At 61.2% G+C, this 23,236-nt stretch overlaps 6 protein-coding genes across 6 annotated transcripts; 4 read left to right on the top strand and 2 right to left on the bottom strand.

The window, feature by feature from the left end:
- Window positions 1–631: 631 nt before the first annotated feature.
- On the top strand, window positions 632–2,703 carry BXZ73DRAFT_102998 (uncharacterized protein; the record flags this gene model as incomplete). Its single annotated transcript, XM_048015443.1, has 7 exons — window positions 632–1,296; window positions 1,343–1,459; window positions 1,576–1,701; window positions 1,743–1,920; window positions 1,992–2,036; window positions 2,093–2,146; window positions 2,308–2,703. 7 exons carry the CDS (start codon window positions 632–634, stop codon window positions 2,701–2,703), a joined length of 1,581 nt encoding a protein of 526 aa, XP_047876279.1.
- A 1,685-nt stretch (window positions 2,704–4,388) lies between these two features.
- Window positions 4,389–6,016, top strand: BXZ73DRAFT_90976 (MFS general substrate transporter; the record flags this gene model as incomplete). The annotated part of the gene is made up of 6 exons (XM_048025821.1): window positions 4,389–4,447; window positions 4,583–4,817; window positions 4,871–4,969; window positions 5,008–5,066; window positions 5,127–5,256; window positions 5,315–6,016. The coding sequence occupies 6 exons, from the start codon at window positions 4,389–4,391 to the stop codon at window positions 6,014–6,016; spliced, it is 1,284 nt and encodes a 427-aa protein (XP_047876280.1).
- Window positions 6,017–6,774: 758 nt separating this feature from the next.
- On the bottom strand, window positions 6,775–8,847 carry BXZ73DRAFT_103001 (CyP450 monooxygenase; the record flags this gene model as incomplete). The annotated part of the gene is made up of 10 exons (XM_048015444.1): window positions 6,775–6,832; window positions 6,890–7,039; window positions 7,099–7,227; window positions 7,297–7,568; window positions 7,624–7,637; window positions 7,696–7,813; window positions 7,881–8,157; window positions 8,213–8,404; window positions 8,462–8,591; window positions 8,643–8,847. 10 exons carry the CDS (start codon window positions 8,845–8,847, stop codon window positions 6,775–6,777), a joined length of 1,545 nt encoding a protein of 514 aa, XP_047876281.1.
- A 1,882-nt stretch (window positions 8,848–10,729) lies between these two features.
- Window positions 10,730–12,812, top strand: BXZ73DRAFT_49472 (cytochrome P450 98A3; the record flags this gene model as incomplete). Its single annotated transcript, XM_048020256.1, has 10 exons — window positions 10,730–10,928; window positions 10,986–11,115; window positions 11,169–11,357; window positions 11,433–11,697; window positions 11,750–11,879; window positions 11,935–11,948; window positions 12,010–12,281; window positions 12,335–12,466; window positions 12,523–12,669; window positions 12,728–12,812. 10 exons carry the CDS (start codon window positions 10,730–10,732, stop codon window positions 12,810–12,812), a joined length of 1,563 nt encoding a protein of 520 aa, XP_047876282.1.
- A 2,809-nt stretch (window positions 12,813–15,621) lies between these two features.
- On the top strand, window positions 15,622–17,927 carry BXZ73DRAFT_103003 (alpha/beta-hydrolase; the record flags this gene model as incomplete). Its single annotated transcript, XM_048015445.1, has 12 exons — window positions 15,622–15,776; window positions 15,838–16,034; window positions 16,087–16,151; window positions 16,209–16,236; window positions 16,278–16,380; window positions 16,436–16,443; window positions 16,497–16,562; window positions 16,620–16,957; window positions 17,023–17,186; window positions 17,247–17,497; window positions 17,566–17,600; window positions 17,673–17,927. 12 exons carry the CDS (start codon window positions 15,622–15,624, stop codon window positions 17,925–17,927), a joined length of 1,665 nt encoding a protein of 554 aa, XP_047876283.1.
- A 3,213-nt stretch (window positions 17,928–21,140) lies between these two features.
- On the bottom strand, window positions 21,141–22,046 carry BXZ73DRAFT_90980 (uncharacterized protein; the record flags this gene model as incomplete). The annotated part of the gene is made up of 5 exons (XM_048025822.1): window positions 21,141–21,254; window positions 21,326–21,511; window positions 21,610–21,777; window positions 21,853–21,960; window positions 22,014–22,046. The coding sequence occupies 5 exons, from the start codon at window positions 22,044–22,046 to the stop codon at window positions 21,141–21,143; spliced, it is 609 nt and encodes a 202-aa protein (XP_047876284.1).
- Between the last annotated feature and the right edge of the window lie 1,190 nt (window positions 22,047–23,236).

Below are 23,236 nucleotides of genomic sequence, written 5' to 3' on the forward strand. Positions count from 1 at the left end.
TGCGATTATAGCTCGGACATGCGGTCCGCTGACTCGCATGCATTGGACCGATGGGGACTGACGGGGAGGGGGGCTGCGGATCACGTACTTACGCGGGCGCGAGGGAGACGAAGAGGAGGGTGCGCGCTGGGGACGCCACGCGGCACCCAATATTGTTAGGGACGTGGGACCGGGGTGGAGTTCGAAGAGGATGCGTCGTCTGCGCCCAGGTACATGGGTGAGCTAGAAGCGGCTGTGGACGGTGCTGGAGGTGAGTAGTGCCTGTAGTGCGGTGCATGGGACAATACCCCGTTCCTACTATCACGTCTGCCTTCTGCTTCTACGCTTCTCTGGAAAACGAGGGTGCGAGGACTGGAGATAAGCTGCCGTAATTCGTGAACTCGAACTGTCCAGGCATCCCGCCACACCTGACCGGGCAAGGATGTTTCACGGAGCTGAGACGCGTCGCGGATGTCGAATGGCAGCCAGCTTGAGGAAATGCGAGGGCGTAAGTAGGCAGTCTGAGCTGACAGAAGATTCAGTGAAGGACATCCGCGGGTTCTCACACGCACAAGACGATGACGTCGATGCTGATGCAACCTGCTTCCTGTACATGTCCGCCTGCCGTGCAGACCACAGACGATAGGCGGGCATGGCGGGCGCCGGCCAGACGGCGGGCTCCACGTCGCGCGCGCCGACAGCGCATGGCAGTCGACTAACCGCGTCGGTGCGCGCGGTGTGCCCGCTCGACGCCATTGTGCGGCGTGCGGCGACGGTTGCGCGACGCACACGCCTGCCGGACGGGGGCGGGGGGACTCGCGAGATCTGCGCGTGCGGCGTGGCAGCGCGCGAAGAGCTTCTCCAGGGCGACATAAAACTCTCGCGGTCGATGTGGGCGCCCGTCGCCCCCGCCTCTGTGACCCGCTCCCCCGCCCCGCTGGGCACTGCAGGCGACGCTGCCCCCGCCGCCGTGGTCCAAGTCGGTGCCGTGCCGCGCGAGAAGGCCCGTGCGCACGCCGGGCGAGGAATCGCTCGTCCCAGATCCCGATCGGCGCGCAAACACAAACGCGCCGTGCTCCAGGTGCCCATGGTCAGCACGCCGATTCCCTGTTCCCGCCCTGCCGCCCCCGCCCATCTGCCCGCCGTTGACCTCGTCCTCGCCCACGCCCCGCTCCGCCCGCGTCAGCAGGCGTCCGCCTCGCCGCCACCCCTGGCCCCGCAAGTCGGCGGCTGGTTCCCGTTCGACGCCGGGCCCCTCGCCGCCCGCGTCGTCCGCTTCACCATCGACGAGATCCAGCAGGCCTCCCGCGGTCGCAGGTGCGCCCGCCCCCTCCCCGTCCCCATCGCCGCTCACGGATCGCAGATACGGCCAGGCCGACAAGCGGCCGCTGGACCCGCCCCCCGTCGTCCGCCTCCGCGCCTTCCAGCTCCAGCACGCCGGCACGCCGTACGAGGCCGAGGTCGAGCTCGACAGCTACGAGTGCGTCTCTCTTCTCTCCCCGCACTCGCCCCGTCATCTTCCCCGCACTCCCGCGTGCTCGTCCGCGCGGCTTTTCCGTTCACCCGCGCCCCGCCCCCGGCTCACCGCGACCACAGTGACCAGCTCACGCACGACCTCATCTGCCACATCGACCTCTTCTCTGTCCCCCGCCCGCGTGTTCTTCGCCCGCCCACGGCCTCGCTCTCCCCCGCTCAGCAGCAAGAACAACCGCAGCAACCGCAGTATGTGTGGCCACCTCCCGACCCGCACAACGGTACGGCAGCGCGTCCGCGGAGTCCTCGACCTCAACGTCCACCTCGCGGCAGCAAGTGCCGGAGCCGGGCGCACCGTGGCCGTTCAGGCCGGAGGCGATGTGCACGGAGCATTTCGGGGGGAGCACGTTCGTCGCGTGCCGTCCGGTGGAGTACCAGGGTGCGCAGGCGGCGATGTTCGTCTTCGCGGTGCGTCTCTCGCTCGAGCCTCTCTCACGTAGCGCTGACCCATATCCACAGGACCTCGCAGTGAACGGGAGGGCTGGTTCGCACCGCGGTACCGCGTCTTCCAGATCGGCGGCAAGGTGCGCGGGTGCGACGACATCCCAGTGCTCGCGAGTGCTACGGCGGCCCGTTTGAGATCTTCTCGACCAAGAACTTCCCCGGCCTCCCTCCGTCGACGGAGCTCACAAAGGTGCGTCTCTATCCTCTGCTCTCCCTATGCTCCTCTTTCCTCTTTCCTCTCTGCTCCTCTTCCCCCTTCCTCTCTGCTCCTCTCTCCCCCTTCCTCTCTCCCTGCTCGTCCCCGCGCCTCCATCCGTCCCTCGCACACTAACCCCACGTTATCCTGCGCAGCAACTCTCCTCGCAAGGCATCTCCCTCAACTCACGCCTCACCAAGCGCAAGGCCGGCACGCCCAAGTCCACCGGTCCCCCTGCCCCGCGTTCCCGCGTCGGCGAGCGGGAGCGACTCGCGGCAGCAAAGCGCAAGCGTGAGGCGGACGCCGCCGCTACGGCCTCGTCGCCGTCGCAGGCGGGCAGCAGCCCGCCCTCGGTGCAAGACCGGTACTACGACCATCACCCGCAGGCTCCGGCTCAGGGACACGGTTCATCACCGTGGCCGCACCCTGGCTCGCAGCAGTGGACGGGGTACGGCGGTGTGCCGGTCGGAGTCGGGGCGGAGCCGCCGCCGGACTCGCCGGAGGTACTGAGCTCGGGGCAGGACGACGGGGCGGTGTATCGCCCGTGGTGAGTGCGCTTCCGGGATGGAGAAGAGGGAGAAAAGGCGCGTTTGGCGGGCGAGTCGCCCGTGAGGTATGCTCTATTCTTCGTTTTCGTGCTCGTGTTGTGCTCGTGATTTGCGCCGCGTCTCTGTGCGTGCCCGATGGTTCGATACCCGTATATGCTTCCCATTTGCGTCCTCGGCCCACCCCTATGCGCCCGGTGACTCTGATATGTGATATACCTGGCTCGGACGTTGGACGGTCTCCGTGACGCCGCTTCGCAGGGCGTTCGCCTCGGAATGTTTCTTGTGTACGATTACGTCTGCGCTCTCGTCCGGTCTCGGCTTCGGCTTGCTCTATGTACGTGCTGGATTATACCTCTCTAGACACGACGCCTTCTGTTGCTCTCCCCTCCGCCTCCTGTGTCCCGTGTCCCGCTCTCGTGGTGTATCGTAGTACTTTGGCGTGTGTACGTGGTCTCGGACGGCGGTGAATGTATCGTTACCCCCCTGTTGGTGTGCGACGCTCATGTAAAGCTCGTCAACGACGCAGGCTGGTTTTGAGAGCTGAAACTGTCACTCTCAGTGCATCCTTATCCTCTAAGCTCGAGAGGAAGCCGTGGAGAGCCTGAACACGGTCACCAACCGACCGACGCGCGTCGCGACCTCTTGACTTGCGGGAGGCGGAGGAGCGCGAACCTCAAGGCGATACGCCCGGCCGATGACTTAGGTGGTTCTGTTGTGTCGAGAAGCTCACGAGTCCAATCAATTGGCAAAGGATAATCCTCAGCGCTGCGAGTGCTTTCGCGGAGAAAGAGTTGAACTGGGTCATCTCCCGGTTGTCCCCTCCCGGTCCGTCGCTGGTGAGCAGCACGAAAAGTTCTACTAATTAGCATGTTGCATGTACATGTGGCAGTCAGTGACTCGGTGCACGCCTAGTGAGGATGCACGCTGAGCGAGCGAGTAGCGCATGTACGCCATTTGTACGAGCTGAAGCCTGGCTTGGCATGTGATCCACGTGGACCCGACATTGTGCCGAGCCGACGGAAGCGCACGACCAGGCAACTGTCGCGGCGCTTGTCGACCAGTGGCTGTGACCTTTTCTCTTCCTCCCTCCTCCTTCTAAGGCGTCTCATCATCAAATGAAGAAAGCGGAGCGCGAACCGCACTCATCCGCCTCTTTGCCATGCAGCACACCACTCGGACATCGAGCTTCTGGCGAGGAAGGCATGAAACGCCGGCGGTCTTATCGAGGGAGGCGCAACCAGTCTGCAATTCTGAATGGTCGAGATCTATGCAGCGGTGACGATACCCTGCTGACTTTCCGTGCGTTTCGTACGCACTCCCGGTGCTCAATAATCATCTGTGTCGTTTAGTCCGAGTTCTCGGTCTTCTGGTGATATATAGCTTCCCGCCTTGTTGGCCAGGCCCTCCAGTCCTCGGATTCAACCACCTTCTCCTCCATCTCACCTCCCGACTCCTCGCACTCCTCGGGTTCCCTCTGTTCCGCCGCAATGCTCCCATGCAGCCATCGGGAATCCTCCCCCAGTCACAGAGAGACACCTCCCGCACACCAACTTTGTCGAGACCCCGAAGCCGCCGCAGAAGATGTCAACGTCGAGTTCGAGCACGAAGCATACGGGCCGGCACCCGGAGAAAAGCCGTCGACCAATTGAGGTCCTCATGCACCCAGACGACGTCGACAATCCCAAGGCATGGCCCCGCCCAGGCGCTGGGTCATCACCATGTTCTCCGCCGTCCTCGTCCTCAATGCGTACGTCTCTTCTCTCGTCTCTGCGCTTCTCGTCGGTCCTCAACGTGGGTCTCCTACAGCACTTCTCGTCTTCCGCGCCGTCCGGCATCATCCCGCAAATGAAGGAGGAGTTCGGGTTTGGCAACGAGGTCGCAGTCCTCACCATCTCTCTTTTCGTCGCCGGCTATTGCGTCGGTCCCTTGTCTGGGGCCCGCTCTCTGAGCAAGTCGGCCGGCGCCCGGTGTTCATCGGCTCCTTCATCGTCTACACCATCTTCCAGGTCGCGTGCGCCGTCGCGCCCAACACCGCCGCGATCCTCATCTTCCGCTTCCTGGGCGGCACATTCGCTGCGGCACCCCTGCGAACAGCGGGTACGTCATCGTGTGCCCTTGTGGGTCCCTTCTTGAGGCTGATGGTTACGTGTGTGCAGGGCCGTCATTTCAGACATATGGGACGCGGACACGCGTGGAAGGCGCTCGCGGTGTTCACCCTCGCACCTTCGCGGGTCCGTCGCTGGGCCCGATCGTCAGCGGCTTCATGGCCGTCGCGGCGTCAAGTGGGAGTGGGTGTATTGGTTGCAGGCGATCTTCGCGGGGGTCTGCACGGTCGCGATCGTCTTCTTCCTCCCCGAGACCTACGCGTACGTCTCCGCGCTCATCGGCGTCTTGGTACGGCAAGACTGACGGAGTGCCCTCTGCAGGCCGATCATCCTCGTCAAGCGTGCGCAGAAGCTCCGGAAGGACACGGGCAACGACCGCTACTGGGCGCCGCTGGAACGCAACAACCTCGAGATCCTGCCGCACATCCGCCACGTCCTTCCGGCCTTCGTCGTCCTCGCCAACGAGCCGATGCTCATCGCATCACCCTCTACATGAGGTACGTCCCCAGCCTCCCACATCGGCCATGTCGCTGACTCTGTCCCCGCAGTTCGTCTACGGGGTCATCTACCTCCTCTTCGAGGCGTATCCGATCGTCTTCACCGTCGGCCACGGCTTCAACGCCGGCCTCACTGGGCTCACCTTCCTCCCCATCTTCGTCGGCGGCGCCATCGGCGTCGGCGCGTACCTCCTCTTCTTCAACCCCCGCTACCAGCGCGCCATCGCCGAATTCGCCCCGCACCCCGTCCCACCCGAGTACCGCCTCGAGATCTGCATGTGGGCCGCCCCGATCTACACCCTCTCCTTCTTCTGGTTCGGCTGGACGTCCTTCCCCTCCGTCTCCTACTGGGCCCCGCTCCTCGCCGGGCTCCCGATGGGCGTCGCCGTCACCTTCCTCTTCCTCGGGCTCTTCAACTACGTCATCGACGCGTACCTGTTCGTCGCGGCGTCGGCGCTGAGCGCGATGACGGTCGTGCGCAGCCTGTTCGGGGCCGGGTTCCCGCTGTTCGCGACGCAGATGTACGAGCGGCTGGACGCGCGGTGGGCGAGCACGCTCCTCGGGCTGCTCGCGCTCGCGATGACGCCGATCCCGTTCGTGCTGCGGCGGTACGGGCACCACCTGCGGCGGCGGTCGAAGTACGCGCCGACGGGGGACGGGCCGCGGAAGCCGTCGCGGCCGGCGTCGGTGGACGGGGAGAAGGCCTCGGCGTGAGCGCGCGTCGGTCCTCTCATGTCGCTGTCGCTGTCGTTCTCCGGGCTCGGACTGGGTTTCGTTGCATTTGTGCGGGCCTGTAACGGCCGCGCGCCACCGTCCTTCCTATCGCATTTTCATTTACTCCCACACATGGCATGCCTGCCCTATAGACTGCGCCTAGTTATTCATAGTGATATCCCCGGCTTTCCGCGACTATTATAGCTTCTCTCCTGCACCACTTACTGGGTATACGAGTGTCGTCCGATATCCCTCTAATTAGGATGACACAACGGAAAAACGCTTGTCACGACTTTGACCCCCCCTTTCAATCGCCGTAGCCGAGCCTCGCCGCGTCCGTATTGCACGCATTCAACATATATATCGCCTCCCGTCGACAAGAAGGGCGTTTCCGTAGAGCTTGTGCACGGCACGGCGACGATAGGGGTCGTAGCGTCAGTCCGCGTTCCTGCTGTCTTCGTTTATGACCTGAGTTGAAACGCTAACGCGACTGCTGTCAGACATCCTCCCTTCCACGACTACGTTGTGGAGCCCCACGCGTGCTGAGGAGCTGATAAAAGAGGCCCGGCGAGGCGTTTGAGAGTACTATATATCGGTTCTCACGAGGTCTTGGTGATTGGGCAGAACACCTTTCGTCCAGTGACGTACGGGCACGACAGACGAAGCGAACTTCATGTACTCTACAGACCGCACGAAGGGCCACACCCCACCCAGCGCCCTCACTGCTCATCCGTCCTGCGAAGACGACGACGTGAGTATCAAGTCGGCGCGCCGTCCCAGCGGGGCTTGATCTCGCAGCCAAACTCGAGGGGCCGACTGAAGACCGCCTACATCAGCACCGACAACGTACTCGAGGAGATCAAGAAGCGGCACCCACCAAGTGATCGCGCTCGTCGTGAACCTCGCCTCGAGCTTGCGCGGTGCCCCGCGGCGTCCACGCCCGGGGTGACCGTGAACGCGTGCAAGATCGACGCGAACGAGAGGAAGAGCGTCCGGTCCGCGAGGTGGCGGCCGGGGCAGATCCTGGCGGAACACGGTGAGCCGCGCGCATCCCATTACATGGAGCACCCAACAACGCTCACCTGCGGCCGAAGCCGAACACCCAGTCGTACGGGTCCGCCGCGGGGTCGACGTGGAACTCGCCGTCGCGGAGGAAGCGTCGGGCCTGAGCTCCTCGGGTCCGGGAAGACTTCGGGTCGCGCGTGTACGCCCTGCGTGGCGCGGCGGCCGGTCGTCAGCTTGCGCACGTATCACCACCGCTGAGGTTCGTGGACGCGTACCAGATGTTCGCGATGACGAGCGCGCCCTTCGGGATGCGGTAGCCCGCGTACTCGTCGTCGCGCGTCGCCGTGTGCGGGATCCCGGTCGGGACGATGACGTGCCAACGGAGGAGCTCGCGGAGGAGCGCATCGATGTACGGGAGCGAGGGGCGGTCGGCGAGTGTGGGGAGACGGAGGCGGCCGACGACGGCGTCGATCTCGGCTTGGGCGCGCTTTTGGATGTCAGGGTGCATAGCGAGAGCGAGGAAGAGGCCCTCGACGGCGGATTCGGTCTGTGGAATGAACGCGTGAGGAGATTGTTGCCACACGAGAGGTATGATTACTGACGGTCTCCGCGCCGGCTGATGTTTTCCCGATTAGCTTGAGATATGGGTGGAAGACGAACGGGGATGGACAGACCTGTGTACAGCGTCCCAGTGACACCCCAGATTTTCCTCTCAGCCTCTGCCAACTCGTCTCTAGTCAATGTCGTAGAAGCGATCTTTGAGACTTCTTCGTTGACGATGGATTGCTTGTCCTAATGTCCGCGATGGATTACGTCACATCATATCCACGCTGGTGAGGACAGGACCTCAATCACTCACCGTCTCAAGCTTCCCACGTTCATACACATTCACGAGCACGGCATTGACCTCCTTCTTGATGTCGGCTGCAGTGCGCTTGAACCCGGCGCCAGGCATCCAGTCCGGGAGGTGCCTTAAGGGCGGGAAGAAGTCCACGATGTACTTCCCCGGAACGAGAATCTCCGTTCCGGTCGTCAAGATCGAGCGGAGTCCGTTGATGTGCCGGTTCTTGTCACTCTCCTCCATGCTTGGGAGGTCGAGCCCGTACGCGATGCGCATCGCGGTTGTCGCGAATGCCCTGTGTTCATCGTCAGCCTCAGTCCACCTAGTAGTCGGACGAAGGAGCAACTCACATCGTGATGTGCTCCACGAAGCGATCTGGATCCTCGAGCAAGTCTCGCAGCATCGTCGCGGTCGATCGCATCTGCACGTCCTCGAACTTTTCAAGCGCGCTTGGAAGGAGCGCCTGGTGCATGATACGTCGGTGGGCGCGCCACTGGGCGCCGTACTGGAAGATCGTGCTCGACCATTCGTACCACCCGACCCTGTTGCACGATATTCAGTTGGAGGTGACGCGGTAGCTGAGGAGATGTCAGACGCACAGTTCGAACATCGTGGATCCTGTCCGGTCAGAGTAGATCGATGAGCGGGTTTCCATGAGCGCCTTGGCGTGCTCGGGCTTGTTGAGCACGACGGCGTGCATCCCGAACACGTTGAAGTGCATGATGTCCCCTGGAAGACCTGTTCGAGCAGAGTTCAAAGTAATGAAAGGAAGGGGCGTACCATACGCTTCAGAGAGAGCGCGGAACTTGCGAGCTTGGTCCTGGTTCGGGAAATCGTATAAATTGCCTATGATTGGCCAGCCCTTCGGTCCAGGCGGAAATGGAAGCGATCGCCGTCTGGTTGCCAGCTTGTAGAAAACAAAGGCAGCTACGCCGAGCGCAATGCAGACCGATGCCGAAGAAGTGTCGAACGAGAGTGAACCCATGAGAACAGAGGTAGCGGGGCGGCTGTAGGGGCGGCTGTGAGGTGAGAGGCGAGGATGCTGCTCGACGCCGGCATCGACCGGCATATATAGTCCTGTATTCCTGGCCAGCTCGGCGTTGCCTGGTGGTTGGGAGTCACTTCGCTAGTTGCTGAACCGGAGCCTCGTAGTGACCCCGTACATACACGGCGCCCGGGCTCCGGGCTTGACGCGAGTGGCGATGTCGGAACTGGTGGAAGTTGCCCGACTGGATCGGAAATGGCCTCTGATCTCTGCGTGAGTCGTGACTGACTGATGATGATGATGATGATGTATTCGTGCCAGAACTCTAAACGTGAGTCGTGACTGAAAGCCATGAAAAAGGGCAGACCGCTTGGTGCTGTGACGCCCAGCAATTCTTCCGACCGGAGTGCGTCGAAAAGCGCCTGAGAGACAGGACGTCAGCGAGATGCGCCAACACCAAAAAGCACCGGAGTGTTCGAAGACTTCGACGACTCGAGGTGAGTCACATCCAATTGAGTACGGCGTCAGGCCTCGGCAACCGTAGAGAATTTGGACTACAAACTCACCGATTCATTTAGCGTGAGTACGTTCCTGTAGGCAATCGGTGCATCTGACCAGCACCCATGTGATACTCGGTATGTATCGCCCACGTCTCGGCAGAGCTGACCAGCAATATGCAATGTGCATTGTGAGCGGGGGCCTGTGCATCAGCAGACTTCAATCGCAGGATGAGTAGCACTGCACTGTTGAGTGCGGCCGAGGTTGTGCCCGACTTGGAAGAGAGGCTAGTCGTCTAACCTACACGTGCCTGCATAAGCTGAAGTGCTCGAGAAGGAGTCCCTCATGTGGGGGTAGTTGAAACGGGGCACTATCGATGACGTACGGCGGGATCCTTATGGGGCAACTTTACCACGGTCACGCGACTTACACTTCCGCCCGCGGCCCAGCCATCAATGCGCACCAACGCCCAGGCGCTCAGCTGTGGGCTACTGCCAGACAGCCACATACAGACAATGGGCTTGTACGTACATCCACCCTCCCCCAACTACTTTTCCCGCTGCTTTCTCTCACATTCTCTGCTGTCCGTACTGCCACAAGTCGCAACGCATCATGCCGTAGCCCGAAGGCCTCATCAAATATTGCACCGCTCCGATTCGGTTCAACGTTGAATACGTGAGCAACGACTCCGTCTTGCCGATGTGGAGGGATTCTCATATACAGAACATGTACAGGAGAAAGAGATGAAAAGGTATGTTTGCACCTTTTGTATAGCATTGTTTCTCGTATTATGCAACACGTTGTGCCGGGTCTACCTCCTTTGCGCTGTGGCGTACACTAAGAGCGGTCGTGCTGAGCTTCGGTGTGACACACACTAGCAGGCTCGAGGGATGCTTAAGGCGGCATCGGTTGCGGACTCTGTATGGACCGCAAACTTCTCACCCTACCCATGTGCTCCCCGAAGAGAATACTCCATCCCCGGCTGAGGTGACGTACTCCTCTCATGCGCAGTCATCCTCCCATCTAACAACGCGCTCTCGTGTGCATAGGCGTGACGTCCATTTCCCTCCCACCCAGTCCGCCATGTATGTACCGGTGATTGAACAGTACGGAGCAACTTCAGGCGCTGATGGCTCCAATGACGAACATGGTACATGGGATAGTACCCATATAACCAATTCCAGGCGCTCGCGGGATCGCTTGAGAGTCTCCGCCTATGCCCATGCGGAAGGAAGCCTGCCAGCACGCAAGACATTCCCGCGACTTGGTGTACGTAAGTTTTTTCGGGCGCACTATCATCATGGCGACCCTTCGATTCTGACGCCCTCGACAAGGTATATCAGGCTTTGCTCGACGGTGAATAACCCTCCAACCCACTCCGACTATGGTCCCCGACGTGCCTTCTCCCTGGGTATGGACCGTTGTTGCATCGGTCTTTGTCGCCCTGTATTGGCATTCTCAAGCACAAAGACACCGTCGCCGCCTGCCACCAGGGCCCACCCCTCTCCCGATTCTTGGAAATGTGCTTGACATTCCACGACATCACTTGGGTTTGGAGTTCTGGAGGATCTCACAGAAATACGGTAAGGAAGGATGCTATCTTTACGCTCGAGCCTTCAGCTGACCGATGCCTGATCCAGGTGACCTCGTGTATCTGAATGCGCTCGGGAAGTCCATGCTCGTCGTCGGCTCGCACCGAATCGCGCGGGAGTTGCTCGAGAAGCGGTCCGTGAACTACTCCGACAGACCAGGTTCAGTCATGGCAGAGTTGTACGTTTCTTTGGTTTCCTCGCTGGCGATCGCTTCCTCACTCAGACCTGCAGGACACAGTTCGACCGATTTTTCATCACTCAACGCTACGGCGAACGCTGGCGTCTGCATCGCCGCGTCTTCCACAAATCCTTCAATGTCGGTTCGGTAGAACAGTACCGGCCCATCCAACTGAATTCGGCAAGGAGATTCTTGGCTGCCGTCTTCGACTTCCCCCGCGATATCGCGACGCGTTTGAAATTGTACGTCAATTGGCTTCTCGTGATTCCGGCCTGTTCCGTGCGTGGCCGTCCCAGCTAACCCTCTACGCTTCACAGCGCTATTGCGTCGAGTCTGATCCTGATTGCATACGGCATAGACATGAAGGAGAGGAATGACGAATACTTCGAGATGGTCGGACGCATCGCCGAGACCGGTGAGACGATCTCCGTCCCTGGTCGCTTCCCTGTCGAGGCGTTTCCGAGCCTGCGGTATCTGCCCTCGTGGTTCCCAGGCGGCGGGTTCAAAGTGATGGCGCGAGACGCTGGGGCTCATATGGAGAAGACTATCAGCAAGCTCTACAGCATCGCCGTGGAAGGGATTGTGAGTCGCCGACCAATGTCATTTGGCGCAATTGGGCTGACCACTCTCGAAGCGTTCTGGATCTGGGTGTGAGTCGTTCGTGTCTGGTCTGCTTGACGATGCGAAAAAGTACGACCTCGAGGGCGCCGGTGAGCGCGATTTGGAGACGTTTGTAGGAGATTTGGCACTTACCGTCTACGCCGGTACGTCTCGTCGCTATCGGCCGGTACTTTTGTACTCACAGACTTATTTATCCAGCTGGCGCGGATACGGTGAGGTCCTATTTCTTCGCCTGGACCGGTCCAACGGGCTCATGGTGTTTTTTGACCTTAGTCAAACGCGGCGATGCAAGCTTTTTTCCTTGCCATGGCCATGCACCCCGACGCCCAGCGAAAGGCACAAGAAGAACTCGATCGCGTTGTGGGAACAGATCGTTTGCCCGACTTCTCCGACATGGCGTCCCTTCCCTACATCCGGGCGCTACTCAAAGAGCTGCTCCGATGGCACGTCATTACGCCCATCTCCTTGCCTCACGCAGTCATGACCGACGACATGTACGACGGGTACTTGATCCCCGCCGGATCCGCTGTAACCGTCAATGTTTGGTGAGCGTGATTTGCCGTTATCGTCTCTCGGGGGGCTCATTGGGCATGTCTAGGGGCATTGCGCGCGATCCTGAATTATACCCTGACCCTGACGCGTTCCGCCCGGAACGGTTCCTCGACGCGAACAGCCAACTGGACCTCACCAGGTCCGACCCCTCGGATTACGCGTTTGGGTTCGGTCGCAGGTACATAATTGGTGCTTTTCCCTTGAAAGGCTGCGATGTTGCTAACATCTGTCTAGGATTTGCCCCGGCCAGCATTTCGCCGAGGCGTCCCTCTTCATATACGCGGCGTCGATACTCCATGTCTTCAGCATATTACCTCCCGTCGACGACAAAGGCGTCCCCATCCAGCTTGTGCATGACACAGCGACGATGGGTGTTATAGCGTAAGTCCTCCATTCTGTATAAGTATGCTGGACCCCAAGAAGCTGACGCTAGTGCTAGTCATCCTCATTTCCATGACTATGTGGTGAAACCCCGTTGTGCGCGTTCTGTGCAGCTCGTTCAAGAGGCTTGTCGGGACACTTGAGGTGAGGGGTTAGTGCATATAGCCGTACTCTATTGCGGCACATGCCTTCTCCTGGGACTTATAAACAGCTGCGCGCGTCGTAAGCGCTCGTGCGCACGGCCGCCAGGAAGAGCGAGAGGAGGGGGCCATTGGTGGGGTTGCGGAAGAACTAGACCGCGTGCTCGCGCAGCGATCGCGGAGTCGGCGGCAAGCGAGTGTGGAGAGATATTCCCAGCCGTACTCGTCCCTCAATCAAATGTGATGTACCGTAATCGGGTAGTAAAAATGCCTTTCTAACCACGATCTATCGGATTTCTCAAGCTATTTCTCGGGCGGGGCATCTACTAGTCCTCCTCTAAATAGGGGCGCTTGAGGGTTTGAGTGCTTACATAAACCATAAGCGTTTTATCATTATGTGATGACGTCAGAATTCTCACCATGGCGCTAATCCCGCTTGAATCCGCCATCGGCGACTCACCGCTTTAGCGTTCGGGGTGTATTTAAATAATTGCACACAAAGTTTTAATAACCGTTTGCAAACACTGTTTACAAACGGGTGTGTAATGGCCCTCTGGGAAGGTCCGGTTTTGAGTTGTTTGCAAACAAATAGGCAAGCGCGCGCCTACTATGAGATCTGGTGGTCGATGCTGAGGGGGATTGGGACTGTACTCCGGCCTCGTCGCTGGGTGTGACGGCTCTACGAGGTCGGCGGGCGTACACCGGACAGTGAGGCCTTGAGGGTTGGGCCTGGGCGCGGCAGAGCCAGGCGCGGACGCGGAGCGGAGCGAGCCGCTGGATGGGCGGGATCGCTCGCGCCGCGATTTGGGATGTCCGGCGATAGCCCGTGGCACGTGCAAAACATTTCAATAGGCAGCTATGTACGAACAATTACACGAGCGAAAAGGGTGTGGTGGGCGGGCGCGAGAAGACGATGGATGGTACGACGCAGAACCGGATGTAGGGGGGGAGAGCAGGCGCGCGAGCAGACGGGCAGGCAGCACGGGAAAACCGCCTGGGGACTAGGCGCCCAGAGCTTGGGGACCCGCCGAGCCTGATAGATGGCAGCGACGATGACGACAACGACTCGGATGACGACGATTGGGAGAACGACGACAACGGCAACGAGCCGGAGGCAAGCGGCCTAACAGAGGGGAGGACAAATCGATGAGTCCACATCTCTAGCGGTGACACGCGTGCATCTCAGCGTGCCGGTGTCCTCGACGCTCGCCGGGAGTGGGTTGAGGTGGCAAGCTGGGCCCTGGCAGGTAACGCGATGTTGCTGGACTTTGTCGCGGACGCGCCGATTGCGAATGGTTAGTTTCGCGCGAAGGCCCGGGGCTACAGATGCCACGTTCTGAAGTATTTCCTGGTGATCATATGGGAGCTGACGACGCCGACGTGCACATGGTCCCATATGGACTGGAGCCTTCGAAGCGGAGCGCTGATACTTGGTCTTGTTTGCAAACGTGTTAATTATACCTGTTTGCAAACGTGTTATTATTGATACTGTTTGCAAACATGTTCAAAATTAGTGCCCTTTTACACCCCGAACGCTACACCGCTTGACCCCCATGTTACCTAGCGACCTGAGCCTCGATGTATCCCTCTCAGGCGGCGGCCAGCCTCGCACCCAAATGCGACTACCTCTCGCCCTCGACCGGTGTACACTCGTGATCAGTCCGCCTGCAATTTGAGTGCGACTGAGCATAGCCGAGCATTCGTGTTCCGTCCTCAGCTGAGGTGAGGCATTACTACTCTGAATTGCACCCCGTCTTGCGCTCAGAGACGTCTTCTCGCCTCTGTAGACGAATAGATCCCTCCAACTGCACCGGGTACTCTCATCCGAAGAGTCGTTAACGTGGCCAGCTGGCAGATACCGGGCGGCCGAAAGGCTGCGAGTTCGACGGCACGCTTGGTCTGAAACGCCCATTTTGTACGCGCACTACGGAGGGCACGTAACAGCGCCTGATTCAGCGACGTTTTCCCCATAAGGTGCATCATAGTGGTACGGGACCATTTACTTTATTGGAGAAACGCACGTCGTTTGACTGAATGATAAAGTGCCTAAAAGCCACCAGCGTGACAATAAAGAACTTAGGTCGAAGGACTCAGCATTCCATGTTTTTCAATTACCCGGGTCTGGTGAAAGCTCATATCTTATCCAGCGAACTTATACCCCTTCAGAATGGGCTGATGCTGCTCATGTCCACTGCGTAACCAAGAACCAGTCGGGAGTCCACCAAAGCGCCGCCGTAGCTCCTGCCGATGAATGGGTATGTCATGCAAGAATCCGGGATTTTGAAATGTTCGGTCGATCGTTGATGGAGATATCGCCAGAAGCGGAAGTGAAGGTACGCTTCGCGGCCCTGCACGGCTCGTAGCGGCCGCTCCTTGTACAGAATTTCCACGGAACCACGAAGACACTGTCCGGATCGATGCGGCATGTCATACGGCGACTTGTGTCTTCTGCGCTAGGCATGCAACAGACGTCAAGATCAGCTCCAGTCGTTTCATATGCGGCGCTTATAGTATCCCGATCGGGCCCACATGTATGGTGATTTGTATGCGGTAAACAACACCTCCGTCAACTCACACTTACTTTTACGGCGATATCTCAGGCTTTCAAATCATATCGAAGTCGGTGGTTTAGAGCTGCCCCTGCCGACACGGCCGTTGGGACGCGTACACCCGTCGAAGAACACTCCGCACCAGCTACCGGTGCGAGCAATCGACCCACGAAGCGTTCGTTCAGGGTACTTAAGCATCTCAACTGTTCCTCCAACTTCACTCGCTCACTCGTTCCTCCGCCTCTGGTCTTTCTTCTTTGACTATGTTCGCCCGCCTCGTTGCCCTCGCCTCCCTCGCCATCGGCCTCGCGCAGGCGTCGACCCCACTCCCTACCGTCCACCTCGACCACGCGACTGTAATAGGCCTCACCAACAACTCAGTGACGAGCTTCACCGGCATCCCTTTCGCCAAGCCTCCGTGAGCCCCCGTTGATTTCCCCCCTTTCCCCTGCACACAATCTGACTTCGCGACGCCGCAGGGTGGGCAACCTCCGCTTTCGCCTGCCCGTTCCAGTCGCCGGGTACAGCGGAACGATCAACGCCACGCGACCGGCGGCGCAGTGCGTCCAGCTCGCGCAGGACCTGCGGGCCGATATGCCTGCGGAGATCCAGACCGACATTGCCAAGTACCTGGCCACCATTCTGATGCCTGCCGATGTCCCTCAGAGTGAAGACTGTACGTGGCCCTCGTTTCTGAATGCTCATCGTTGGTGACTGAATGCGAGCAGGCTTGACGGTGGACGTGACGGTCCCGGAGGGCACCAAGGCGGGGGACAAGCTCCCTGTGCTCGTGGTACGTCCTCACGGCTTGTCCTTTCTTATGGCTGAAGCTCACTCGACATTGGCGCAGTCTATTTACGGAGGCAAGGCAGTCCTATGTGTGCAAGCGCCTTTGCTGACCTCTGCTCCGGCACTACAGGCGCGTGGGTCCAAGGCTCGACCGCGCAGTACCCCATGGACACTGTTGTGCGCCGCTCTGCGGAGCTCGGTGAGCCGGTAGTCGTCGTGGCCATGAATTACAGGTGTGTCCCTCGTCATGCTTCCTCGTGACAGCATCTAAGCCGACCATCTCTTCAGGCTTCACGGTACGTGCCATCAGTGTGCAAGGGGGCTTCTCGGGGTTCTGAGTGCCCAGCAGCATTCGGTTTTCTGGGAGGAAAAGAAGTCAAGAATTCAGGGGTCGCCAACCTCGGGCTGCAAGATCGTAAGTCACCCCACTCGTCCCGGCGTTTGCGCTCCTCGCTCACAGTCTGATGCGCAGAACGCCTCGCACTGCGCTGGATCCAGAAGCACATCTCCGCGTTCGGCGGGGACCCCACCAAAGTAACGATCTGGGGCGAGAGCGCGGGCGGCATGTCGGTCGGGTACCAGATGCTCGCCAACGACGGGGACGCCGAAGGCCTCTTCCGCGCGGCGGTCGCGCAGTCGGGATCGCCGCTCCCCACCGGCGACGTCGCGGACCTGCAGCGCGCGTACGACGCGATCGTCTCCCGCGTCGGCTGCGCGCGCGAGGCGGACACGCTGCAGTGCCTGCGGGGCGTGCCCGTGCAGGCGATCGTCGCCGCCGCCGGGACGCTCGGGGGGCAGTTCAGCTACCAGGTCCGTCTGGCGCGCTCGCTCGCCGCGTTTGCCTCCGTGCTCAACGTCCGACTTTGGCGACACAGGGAACGGCCGGGGTGATCAACTGGACGCCCCACGCGGACGGGGTGTTCCTGACGGACCTCCCGCAGCGGCTCATCCTCAAGGGCGCGGTCGCGCGCGTGCCGCTCCTCAGCGGCGACGTCCTCGACGAAGGCACCCTCTTCGCGACCTCCAGCTTCAACGCCACGTGCGTGTTCGGAACCGCCCCCACTAAACCTGCGAGCTGACCCGCGCGCTGACCCCACAGCACCGACGCCGACTTCGCGGCGTTCGTGCACGACTTCTCCTTCCCGGGCGCGCCCGCGGGCGCGACCGCGCCGCTCCTCGCACTGTACCCGGACGACCCCGCGCGGGGCTCGCCGTTCGGGACGGGCGCCGCCGACGCGCTCGCGCCGCAGTACAAGCGCATCGCGGCCTACCAGGGCGACCTCGTCTGGCAGGGCCCGCGGCGGTTCTTCCTCGACGCCGTCTCCGGGACGCAGCCGGTCTGGTCGTACAGTGCGTCGGATTATCGTTCGCGGGGGGCTCGTGATGTCGGGGCTGGTGCTTACGCTGCTCCGTTCTAGGGTTCGAGCGCGAGACTTTTACCGGGCTGGGGACGGTGAGTGCTCACTGTTTTATCCTTCGACCTTTCTGGAGGTCGTGACGGAACTCATGATGTGCACTGTGACAGCCGCACGGGTCGGACTACTACGAGCTCCTCCGCGAGGCGAACGACATGGCGGACTACCTCGTCCACTTCACGCACGCGCTCGACCCGAACGGCGCGCCGTCGAACCGGACGATCGGGTGGCCGCGGTACGACCCCGTGCGGCGGCAGGTGCTCAGGCAGCTCGCTGGGGACGTCCCGCTGGACGTCGCGGACGACTTTGCGCGGCTGGGCGCGACGGAGGCGCTGATGAACCTGACGCTCGCGTATCCGTTGTGAGGAGCGGGTCGGGGGCAGAAGCGGGCGGCGTGCTCTTTGAAGCTGTATGTTCTATCCCAGCTTCAGCGTCCGTAATGAAAAATCGCCACCACCACCCACCGATATCCGCGGAAGCACACCTCGTCAATCACAAGCCCGTCCAAGGTTTCGGTGACCGTTACCAACAGTTCCTCCGAACAGCGTTCCATGGCCTCCCTCCGAATGGCCTCTCGACGTTTTCCAGAAGAAGTTCAACCGCAGACGCCGCAAACGTGCTCCCGCCCGCCGAGACGGCGCACCCACGAGCGCGGCGTGGACGACTGCCGACATCTTCCCCCCCGTCTCCCCTGGGCCGCGGACAGGGAGGCTTCACCCAGCGCGCCGTTCCTTGTGACTCCGGGGAGGGCGACGGCTCGACGCCGAGGACGGAGATGTGAAGGTCGTGAGCTGGGTCGGAGCCACACAGATGCTCGCTGTCCGGGACCTCCGAGTTCGCAAGTGCGTGGAGCGCCGGAAGCGTGCGTGGGCACGCCACGAGCGGCAGCGTGGTTAGGTGCGGGAATGCATCCCGGCACTCCTTGTGCTCATCCGCCGGGAAACAAGTGCTGACGACGAGGCTGGTGGCCGTACAGGGAGTGCGCAGCCCGGACGGGGTGGACGTTCGGACGCCGATGGTATCCTCTGGGATGAAGGAGCAGAATAGTGCGCAGGTTCAATCTGTGGGTGCGCCGCTGTCCTCGCAAAATACTGCAGCGAAAGCTACGAGTCTGTTGGCGCCTGCGGGCGACATGTAGACCAGGTAAATGCGTGATGCCATTCTTACGAGGTCGAAGCAGTTGGCCGCTCGCCTGTGAGGCACCGATTTCCGTATCCGTCAATCGCTGCTAAGCTGTGACTGGAACGACCGAACCCGGTGAGACCTCTTTATTGTGCGCGGGCCAGGGCCCAGCACACAGGCCTCGACAGTCTCGAGCCTACGTCGACGCGCCGAGGGGCCTGGATACCAATCCGCAGGCAGAGGCACTGCTCGCCTCGTTGCTGGTGCGGACGGCGGCACTAATCGCAAGCACAGCATGAGCGCAGTCTTGCAGGGATGCCCAGAACTTGCACTCACCGTGTGTCCGTGTCGGTGGGGCCGGACGGCAGCGTGCGCAGATCGGTGGGCCTCTTGTCCGAAACCTGAAAGATACGACGATTTGCCTACTCTGAACAAGAACTCGCGCCGAGCGGCACACGGGCAACGAGCCAAACGATCCGAGAGATGCACATCACCCATCGTAGCTACAGCTCTCCCCGAAGCATTGGGTTTGACCCTGCCAGCCCGGACGTCAGGAACGGAGCCGCGCCCGACGACGACAGCAAACTCACCGACACATCCGTCCTCATCTAGCTGGTACATAGCCGCGTGCCACCACGGGGCCTTCGACCCGGCGCGCTGTGCGGCTGAGTCTCAGATCCCACGCGCCTGCCGTTGGGGGCTTGTGCGGGCCCGGGCACCCCGCCCGCAGGGAATCTGTGGCTGAGGATGGCGACGACGCGTTAGCCTCCGAAGACCACATTCGGCCTCGGTGGCGGCCTCGGGTCCGGGGCCCACGCAGGTCTCGACCTGAAGGAGGTGTGTGGGACCACACAAGTTGACGGGCCGGAGCTGTCGAGCCCGCGCGAGCTTTGCACTAGAGGGAGCGATCGATGCTATCGGAGCTAGGTTCGTGGACGCTGTGGGCACGCCGAGTCTAGTGGTGTCAGAGAGATGATGTGCGGCAGCGAACACTCCGTACTCACCTTCCCGATCTTGGCACGCGCGTGCAGGCGGGGCGCACGCGGCGGACGACCGTGCCGCTCTCCTCCCGGCGGCAGCGGCGCGAGTACGGCGAAACGTGAAGAAGAGGTCCCCGCAGAGCGCACGCGCTGGCGGTGGCATGGAACGTCCGCCCCCAGCGCCATATCTTCTCTACAAACGGAAGACGACATTGCGCGCGGGGGGAAGACCGACGGTCGCGCAACATAGACCGTCTGATGCACGAGAGGGCCGTGGGAGGGATCCGCCGCGCCACTTCGAACGGGGGCGGCGTTCGCGTGTATATCGAGCCGGGATCGATGGGATATCGCGCGCGCGCGCCGGAGGGGCTGTGAATGCGTGCGTCGACGAGTGAACGCCTAGAATGTCGCAGCATGTGAGTAATTAAGTACCCACGCATGCTGGAACGTACGACATTGCCCAGCGCGAGGCCTTGAGGCGTTGCACGTGTCCGTTCGCCATCCCAGCGGTGGATGGTCGAGAGAGATTGAGAGTCCCACTCCCCGGAGTACTGGCAGTTGCTGAAGCCCATCGTCGCGGGAAGCAAGTACTGGCGCTGGGCCCGAGTCTAGACCGCGCACGGCGTCCTCTGCTCCACAACGCCCACCGCCACAGGTCGGTGGCAGCTCCGGGAGACGCGGACCCCGAATCGTGCGCACCCCGCAACTCGGCGCGACTCCGTGCGAACGAACAGGTCAGAACCAGCGCGCAGCAGCTGCAGACGCGACTCGCTCGCCGCGCGTTTGCAAACCGATGGATCCTGAACGGGGGTGCGCACTTTCGTAACAAGCCGCCTTCGCGAAGGTGCGTCGGCGGCGTCCGAACGACTCAAGGCCCGAGCTGCCCGTCGCCAGTATATGCGAGCCTTCCGCGGGATAGAGCGCGGTGGCGAGCGCGCCCTGTGGATCGTCGACGAGGGCGACGCCCTTCGCGAATGTGCGCTTGTAGCCTCGTTGAACTGCCACTCAAAGCGAACGCCGCATGAGCACAATTAATGTCGTATACAGTAGAAGCCCGAGGGTCGGTGAGAGGAGGCCCTTCGTTGGGGAGCGAGGTGGGCCCGCCGCCCGGGGGTGTTCAGATCGGACGGCCGTCATGATAAAGGAAAGGCAGACTTGCGAGGTACATAGTAGTGGGAGTTCTGGCGGATGAGCGATGGAAAATAGAGGGAGAGTCGCCGTCCTCGACACACATGAAGCTTTGTCAGCACATCCATATCAGGAAGACATTTCAAATGCTGGGGACAGACTCAGCGCTTGCTCTCAACCATCGACTGCTCGCCGTTCGAACGTGTAACCATTCCTAGCAGACTGGATCAAAGGTACATCAAAGGTCTGTCGTACACGTCGAAATCGAAAGACAACAGTGGTATTGTACACAGTGCATATATGCACTGGGAGACTTCGGCCACGTGCGAGGTGGAAACAATACTACCCTCAGGCTCGTCTCTGACCCTCGGTGCTAGTCGCGCTGGACATAAGGGTTTTTCTTCCACGTCTCGAGGCACGCAACCTAAAAGCATTCAAACGCTCAAACTCACCCCCCAGCGACTCCGACCGAAAAAAGCTCGCTCACCTCGTCAAACGTCTTCTTGACACTCGGCGTTCCTTCAGGTCCCGACGTACTTCGCGAGCCGCGCAAACCTGGGCTCCGCGAGCGCGTCCAGCACCCTCCTCCCCTCCCCGACCGGGTACTTGCGGATCTCGTACCTCATCAGCACCTCCCCCCGCAGCAGGAACGGCGCGACCGCGACGTCCGCGAGCGAGAACGCGCCCGCCGCGAACCCCGCCGCGGGCGGGAGGTGCGCCTGCAGCGCCGCGCACAGCGCGAGGTACGCGTCGACGGAGCCGCGCCCAGCAGGAACGCGCGGAACTGCTCGAGGCCGCGCTGTTCCCAGAGCGCGACGAAGAGGCGCATGTCCGCCTTCGCCAGCGGGTCCGCCGGCACGAGCGCCGCGGCGGGGTGGAGGTCCGCGAGGAGCTCGGCGATCACGAGCGACTCTGGGATCGTGCGCGACTCGGGCGAGGGCGCGGCCGGGTCGGTCGCGGGCCCGCCGTAGGAGATGCAGGGGATCTTTGGGAACGTCAGCAGGAGTGGTAGCGTTTCGGGGAGAGCGCGGACGCGGGCACCTTCCTGTGGCGGGTTCACCTTCTCGGTGAACCACGCGGGTTTGTTGGTGGCCTCGATGGGACACATTGTGTACTGGGCCCCCACTTCTTTGAGGGATATAGTCACGCGGTGACTGAACGGGGAGGACTGATGTTGAAGTTTAGTAGAGATGGCGTGCCGGACTTGCGCGGCAGACATACGTCGTTACCATAGAGAGTGATCTGTTCAGGCATGTTCAAGCAAGGGGCGGGTCACGGCTATATGATGAGAGTATTGTTGTGGGCAGGGTGCGCAAGAGAGAGCTGCCTGGAGCGAAGCGGACTGCGTCCCGCTCTATATATCAGTCCTCATGCCGAATCTCCGAAGTGATCGGCCAGAAAGGAATCTTCTTCGATGTTGAAGTCGGTCTGAGATAGAGACTCAAGACTCAATCTGACTTCAGAACAATTCTGAAGTAGACGATGGACTTGGTGCCTTTGAAATGGCGTGCGAGGTAACATCCACCCACTGCATAAAACACTCCGACGCTGGAGACAAACAGGGCTGCGTATAGCTCAACTACACTGTAGCTCGGATGTTCCTCCGAGACGCAGCTGAGGGTCGGATTCTTGTGGGGTGGGTTTCCAGCTGCGATCTGTCAAAAGCGAGGGACCTCAATTCAGACCAAACGATCCCCAGCCGGTTCTCCGCCGCCAGCATCTCGCGGAAAGTTCTAGCACTTAGCGGCTCCCCCGTGTGCGCACGAACAGATAAGATCGGCGCGCAGCTGCAGACGCAACTCGCTGGCCGCAAGGGGCGCGTGTGCGAACCGACGGATGGATGAACGGGGGCACGCACCTTCGTAACGAGCCTTCGCGAAGGTGCGCTTGAGGCGTCGACGACTCGAGCCGAGCTGCCCGTGGTAGTATATGCGAGCCTTCCGCGGGGATAGAGCGCGGGCCTGCGGATCGTCGACGAGGCCCGACGGAGGACGCGTCGCGTTGGCAAGACCCCGGTACCGCGACGACCTCGCTCGGAGTCAGGTGGCCGCGCGCTCTGTGCAGACCGAATCGGAAGCCCTGGGAGATCACAAACGATATCAGTGAAGGCCTGTCCGCCGCCGCCACCCAGCGCCACCGCGGACGTCCGGACGTGCCCAGCTGCTCGCTTGCGGGCCACGCGTGATCGATTCGGCTTGCTCGGGGCTCGTCGCTTCCCGGAGCGCGAGCGCTGTCACCGACCCCGACGCCCGACCGAGTCCGACTGGGGTGGGCACGGGAGCGGGCGCGCGTGACGCGCTTTGAACGAGCGCGGATGCCAAATGGGCGATCGGCCAGCTGGGCGCGCGGGAGGCAATCAGGTCGAGGTGCGCCGAGGGTGGCAGGGAAAGAACGTTCGGAGCGCGGGCTGCCGGACGCAGAGCGCTTGGTTCGCCACAGAATTT

This window comes from Epithele typhae (assembly GCF_022376455.1).
Source record: "Epithele typhae strain CBS 203.58 chromosome Unknown BXZ73scaffold_36, whole genome shotgun sequence".
In the NCBI taxonomy this organism is placed as follows: Eukaryota; Fungi; Basidiomycota; class Agaricomycetes; order Polyporales; family Epitheliaceae; genus Epithele; species Epithele typhae.